Below are 7,047 nucleotides of genomic sequence, written 5' to 3'. Positions count from 1 at the left end.
TCTTATACAACGAAAGGGTGATAGTCCCGACTGTGCTATATCCCAATCCCCAAACCTCAACCTTGTAAGACTGCCTAATGTGGGATGGAGACTAAAGGAATGATTGTGATTGAATTCAAATACGATGGTCCAAATATCCTAAGAGAACTAAGGTGCTTCAAACGATTGAATGCAAGGCTTACAAAAAAAAGCACAACAAATAATGAGACGAGACTTTGATGGTGAAATATAAACTATCCATTATATTTGAGGTATGTACTCATTTATCTATTTCTCTATTAATTGATTCATTAATGTTATAATATCCCTTTCTTTATTATTTGATTCATTATTGTTTATAATGATGTAGATAAAGAGTCAAATTCATATAATTGACGAAGGGAAGAGAAGAAAAGAAGTGAAGATTGATTCAATATATGTAACTTGATCATCTTATATATAAGTTAAGGGGAACCATTGTAAATCCTATATGAAATATTATAGGTACTTTTTTTAGGTTAGTGGGAGTTTTTTAATCCTGTTGAGTTTTGTATAAACAAATAATTCCTATTACAGGATTTTTCTCTCAAATAGTTATTTCTCTTGATTTACTATCTCAACTTAAGGTTCTAAGTAATTTTATTTTTTTTATCAATTGATCAATATGTTTTTTAATGATGATTTCTATAAGTTTCTACATTAATATCGAATTAAAAAATATTATTTATGATCAATAAATAGGTAAACCTCGAGATAATTTCAAAAGAAGTATTCAATTCAAAAGAAACTAATATTGAATTCAAAAAGGTTTTGTAAACTATTTTTTTTTAAATAATCACACCGAATCAAATAAAAATAATAATAATTTGTAACAAATGCAATAACCTGTTTTCATTTACATCTTCTATTTTGTTTTCAATAATGAAATTTGATTATATAGATCTATCAATCTCATAAAATCATAGATTTTTTTAACCAAATTCGTAGAATTCGAATTCACTGCTGCAGCTTCCTAAAACTCCTTATCAGCACTAGGATCAACCAAAGAACTAAGACTTTTGATTCATCTAGAAATATCTATTTGTCTTGTACCCTTCTAGTAATCCCTAGACCGGATCTGATATTTGCACCAACTTCCTTAGCATCATTCACCTAAAGAAAAGCATATAATAAAACTGTTAATTAAGGGAAGACAATAAAAAACCAAATCAAATCATCCCAGCTCAAACACCATTTAGAAGATGTATTTGTACACTGATTTAGAAACACTTTTTGGATATAGAGCTGAGTCTAGATTTCAAAGAGAAAACGAACAAATGTAGGGAATATATATATAGATAGTTAACTAGGTTAAGTTATGTTCCAAAACATTATCTCATCTAAATCAACATATGAATAAGATAAGGTAAGTGAATGCTAAACAATTTTTGATTCATTTAGAGAGATTGTTAAGGCTGAAATTAGAGAGATTCCTTTTGTTGGAAAGTCATTTGCATGTTAATCAGTCTTGAAAATGCAAACTGACTTGTATTTTTATTTTCTGTATGTTGACACCGATCGAAGAATCGCCGGCGTTTTGACGGAATCTGGTTCGACAGTGCTGCTCTCAAGTCTAACTTTGTAGTTCAGGTTTTTTCGAGGTAGCCGATGTGGTGTTGTTTTCAGAGAAATGAGGTTGTTTCAGTTAACTGTCTTCATTTTACAGGTAAAGTAAGCTAATTTTGATTTTGGGGATTTAGGATTTTTAGTTCTTTGTTCTTTATTCATGCATTTGTTGAATCTGAATGGAATGAGCTCAAAGAATTCTTATGGCTGTCTGAAATTTGCTTGAGCTAATGAGGAAACTTTCACCCATAAATGAACCCTAGAAGGCTTAAAATGCTAGATTTAGGGTTCATTTCAGTGAGGGTTTTCGGTTAATTGTGAAGACTGTCTTCCATCAAATTTATATTCAGCTGTCTTTTATGTTAGAACTTCATGGATGTAAAATATAGATAATGTCATTAACTGGTTTGATCCAATGAACTAATTGAATAATGGATACTTGGAATCTTCCATTGAACTTAAGTAGTGTAGATGATAAACCACATAATTTTTGCAGATGTTACTGATTTTGTCGCTGGAAACACTTTGTTCAGTAGACCAAGAATACCATCCATGGCCAGAAACAGAAACAGAAACAACTCACGATAACAATATAATATCATTGCATTCTTGTATTCACGACGAAATACTCAAACAAAGAAGGCGACCGGGTAACAAGATCTATTCGGTCACACCACAAGTTTATGATCAGGCAGAAGAAGTCTCTAAGCCCCTTCACCGAAAAGGAAGAACTTTACTTGGATTCTCAACTGCCCAAGAAAAGAAGCAAGTGAATAAACCCATTAGGATTTATTTAAATTATGATGCTGTTGGACACACAATTGATAGAGATTGCATCAATGTTGGTGATGTAGTTGGTGACATTTTATGTATTCACGTGCCAAGAACTGATTCAGTGTTTAAAATCTACATTAAACACGGATCTGAGAAGCCACCAAATTTGTTTTTGATGATTTATTTTTGCTAATTAATTATTTGTAAATGCAAAGTTTTCTGTGGGAGAAACAAATAGATAGCTAGATAGATCTACTAATTAAGACAACGCTAAACAAACTAAGAGGAAACTGGTTTCAATCTCTTTCTCTCTAGAAGAAAAATCTTAATTAGTCTCGGGGTCAGTTGTGAAAGAAAGCCTTTTTTTGCCATGTTTTACTTGCAAAGACTTAGTCGAAGAATATTAGTCCTCCTAAATTTATGCCTATTACAATTTTATGGTTTTTTTTATTAATCTTTTATTATAAAATCTTTCATCCTATTAATTAGTTTATTGTTTCAAATCTATTTTATTTAATAAATTACAAAATTTTTTATTTTTTATTTTCTTTATTTAAATATAATAACTCTTTTATTATAAAATCTTTCATCCTATTAATTAGCTTTTATTGTTTCAAATCTATTTTATTTAATAAATTACAAAAAATTTTATTTTTTATTTTCTTTATTTAAATATAATAAATCTTTTATTATAAAATATTTCTTCCTAATAATTAGCTTTTTACTGTTTCAAATCTATTTTATTTTTTATAAAACTATCCCAATCAAGTCAATTCAAGAAAAAATTCATCACACACATTCCTCTTCCCAAAATTTCTAAAACACTCAACTCAATCCGTTCTCTTTTGATTTTTCGGTACATTGCGTCAATTGGTATGTGATTATTTTTTTCAACGTATTTGTTCGTGTATTTGAATAATTCGTTATTTCTCTCTTAATCGTAATTATGTTTTACTTTGAAAGGAATAATAATGTCTTTGTGGGAGAGACTCGAAAAATTGGGCGAAGGCAGTTATGGAGTTGTCTATCTAGGCCGTCCATTAGAAGGACATTGTCTCTATCCGTCTATTTCAATAATGGCAGTTAAATCCGCGGAGTACGAAAATTCATCATCTCTCCTACACGAAAGGGATATTCTCTCTAAATTTAAAGAATGCCCGCATATTATTCGTCTATATGGTTATGATTTCACCGTTGAAGGCACAAATTTTTTTACAAATATCTTCTTGGAGTACGCCTCGGGCGGCACTTTGCACGACCGCATTCAATCATCAAAGACATCTAAATACAACGGAATCTCCGAAATTGAAGCAAAGGAATATACACTTTCCATTTTAAAGGGTCTGCGCTACATCCATGAGAGTGGATACGTTCATTGTGATATAAAACCGGAAAACATATTAATGGTCGACGAGAAAGCCAAAATAGGAGACTTTGGTATGACTATTCAGCCATTCAATCTTCCAGGAATGACGCTAGGTACTCCTCATTATATGCCTCCTGAGACATTAAACGATGGAGAATATGATACTTCTACCGATATTTGGGCATTGGGATGCTCCTTCTTTGAAATGATCACATCAACGCCGCAATGGAAATGCAAAAATATGAACCAAAATCTTATTAAACTAATAAAGCGAAGTAAAATGTCCAAAGAGGCTTTCGATTTTTGGAAGAGGTGCACAACTAAAGATCCAAAGAAAAGATGGAGCGCAAATATGCTTCTACAACATCAGTTCATCGTCGGTAGGAGCGAGAATCCTTCTACCTCCCAAAATAACGCATAGGCGCTCCTTTACTTCCGTACATTGATCATAAACGGTATTTTATTAATTAATTTGTTGTTAAATTTATGTTTGTTGTTTGATTATTTCTTTTACTTATTTTATTTTATTTTAGGATTTATGTATTAAGCTTGTGCGGAATCTTGGAAGGAATAATGTTTATAATACAAACAAATAAAGATTTTTAGTTTATATAACAAGAAGGTATTAATGTAAACTTAGACTTATTAGACTTACAAATTTATTTATAATGATTTTTTACTTAATGTTCATTTACATATGGTGCAGGCATTTACTCATTAAATGACATTCATACACTGAGTTTTGGATTACAACTAGTCCCTAAAACATTTTAAAGAGGTGAGTAAAATATTATTTTCTACACTTTTCAAATTATACATGTTTACAATTGATGTCCTTTTGAAGTAAAAAGACGTATTTTCTTTTTATATTGTATGAAAGGTGTAATTTTTTATACACCAAAATTTACTCAATCTTCAATTGCCTCTCTTCGACAATCGAATCATCCAATTGCCGTGAAATTTGTATTGTTCGTAGATCTAATCAATCATTTCATCTATAAGAGCAATTTATCATAGATGTAAGTTATGAAACATCGTTTTAAATCTAGTTATTCTAACATATAATATTATAATATCGTATAGTTTAAGGATTTCATTTTCATTCAAATAAAAAATGGAGTTATGTGGTTAAAATCTGTAGAATATAAGACATAAAATATGGATGGATCAATAATAAATTATTGCTTTTTTATATTGCAGTTGAAAAAGAATTCATCTTGATTCCAAAAAGTACAAGTTTCATTAAATTGTTGTTACAAATGATTCATCCTTAACGATAAAGGTGAGTTTTTTCTTAACTAACGAATAAATGTTTGTATTGGTTGATAGATTATAATTTTATTTATTGATCTTCTTTCCTAGCTTTAGTTGTAACTAAATGGTTTAATTCTATTATTATTGTTTATGAAGTGATTTTGATCATTCTCATATCTTCTATCTTTTTAGGGATAGAGAGTTATACAAGCTGGAGTAAGTTGCATCAAAGGACTTTTAGGACAAAAATGGAATATGTACAAGAGTTCTAACACAATTATCCTGAGGTCAAGTCACATATGGGCATAATTCAAGGAAGGCTCCCCTAACTCAATATGAATCGGTAAGACTTATAACCTAATTGTTGTGGATGGTTCATGAATGAGAGACAAAAATTAAAATAAATTTGAAAGTACGTATAGTATTGAAATCACTGCTAGTTGTCCGTTTGAAAACAACATCTTCCCCGGGTGAAAAAAAAAAAAAAAAAAAAAAAAAAGAGAGAGAGAGAAAAGAAAGAAAGAAAAAACCGGAAAGGAAATGAAAAGTCTCAAATATAAAGGGCATCAGTATACCGATTCTGCTTAAACGGACTTCAAATATATTTATTATAAAATAACTCTCAATAATGAATCTTATACAACGAAAGGGTGATAGTCCCGACTGTGCTATATCCCAATCCCCAAACCTCAACCTTGTAAGACTGCCTAATGTGGGATGGAGACTAAAGGAATGATTGTGATTGAATTCAAATACGATGGTCCAAATATCCTAAGAGAACTAAGGTGCTTCAAACGATTGAATGCAAGGCTTACAAAAAAAAGCACAACAAATAATGAGACGAGACTTTGATGGTGAAATATAAACTATCCATTATATTTGAGGTATGTACTCATTTATCTATTTCTCTATTAATTGATTCATTAATGTTATAATATCCCTTTCTTTATTATTTGATTCATTATTGTTTATAATGATGTAGATAAAGAGTCAAATTCATATAATTGACGAAGGGAAGAGAAGAAAAGAAGTGAAGATTGATTCAATATATGTAACTTGATCATCTTATATATAAGTTAAGGGGAACCATTGTAAATCCTATATGAAATATTATAGGTACTTTTTTTAGGTTAGTGGGAGTTTTTTAATCCTGTTGAGTTTTGTATAAACAAATAATTCCTATTACAGGATTTTTCTCTCAAATAGTTATTTCTCTTGATTTACTATCTCAACTTAAGGTTCTAAGTAATTTTATTTTTTTTATCAATTGATCAATATGTTTTTTAATGATGATTTCTATAAGTTTCTACATTAATATCGAATTAAAAAATATTATTTATGATCAATAAATAGGTAAACCTCGAGATAATTTCAAAAGAAGTATTCAATTCAAAAGAAACTAATATTGAATTCAAAAAGGTTTTGTAAACTATTTTTTTTTAAATAATCACACCGAATCAAATAAAAATAATAATAATTTGTAACAAATGCAATAACCTGTTTTCATTTACATCTTCTATTTTGTTTTCAATAATGAAATTTGATTATATAGATCTATCAATCTCATAAAATCATAGATTTTTTTAACCAAATTCGTAGAATTCGAATTCACTGCTGCAGCTTCCTAAAACTCCTTATCAGCACTAGGATCAACCAAAGAACTAAGACTTTTGATTCATCTAGAAATATCTATTTGTCTTGTACCCTTCTAGTAATCCCTAGACCAGATCTGATATTTGCACCAACTTCCTTAGCATCATTCACCTAAAGAAAAGCATATAATAAAACTGTTAATTAAGGGAAGACAATAAAAAACCAAATCAAATCATCCCAGCTCAAACACCATTTAGAAGATGTATTTGTACACTGATTTAGAAACACTTTTTGGATATAGAGCTGAGTCTAGATTTCAAAGAGAAAACGAACAAATGTAGGGAATATATATATAGATAGTTAACTAGGTTAAGTTATGTTTCAAAACATTATCTCATCTAAATCAACATATGAATAAGATAAGGTAAGTGAATGCTAAACAATTTTTGATTCATTTAGAGAGATTGTTAAGGCTG

General features: G+C 29.7%; 1 protein-coding gene across 1 annotated transcript; it reads left to right on the top strand.

Moving 5' to 3' along the window:
- Positions 1 to 1,436: 1,436 nt before the first annotated feature.
- On the top strand, positions 1,437 to 4,145 carry LOC124918393 (mitogen-activated protein kinase kinase kinase 20-like). Its single transcript, XM_047458563.1, has 3 exons — positions 1,437 to 1,684; positions 2,081 to 2,441; positions 3,322 to 4,145. Exons 1-3 carry the CDS (start codon positions 1,649 to 1,651, stop codon positions 4,143 to 4,145), a joined length of 1,221 nt encoding a protein of 406 aa, XP_047314519.1. The 5' UTR covers positions 1,437 to 1,648.
- Positions 4,146 to 7,047: the final 2,902 nt, after the last annotated feature.

Source organism: Impatiens glandulifera, unplaced genomic scaffold, assembly GCF_907164915.1.
Source record: "Impatiens glandulifera unplaced genomic scaffold, dImpGla2.1, whole genome shotgun sequence".
Classification (NCBI taxonomy): Eukaryota; Viridiplantae; Streptophyta; class Magnoliopsida; order Ericales; family Balsaminaceae; genus Impatiens; species Impatiens glandulifera.
This window is presented reverse-complemented; position numbering and strand designations above follow the sequence as displayed.

What these genes read in the sequence shown, in the direction of transcription:
- LOC124918393 (XM_047458563.1), top strand. Translation starts at nt 1,649, where the DNA reads ATGAGGTTGTTTCAGTTAACTGTCTTCATTTTACAG. An exon ending in TAACTGTCTTCATTTTACAG is followed by an intron (nt 1,685 to 2,080) that starts GTAAAGTAAGCT and finishes TAATTTTTGCAG; the next exon opens with ATGTTACTGATTTTGTCGCT. An exon ending in CAATGTTGGTGATGTAGTTG is followed by an intron (nt 2,442 to 3,321) that starts GTGACATTTTAT and finishes TTACTTTGAAAG; the next exon opens with GAATAATAATGTCTTTGTGG.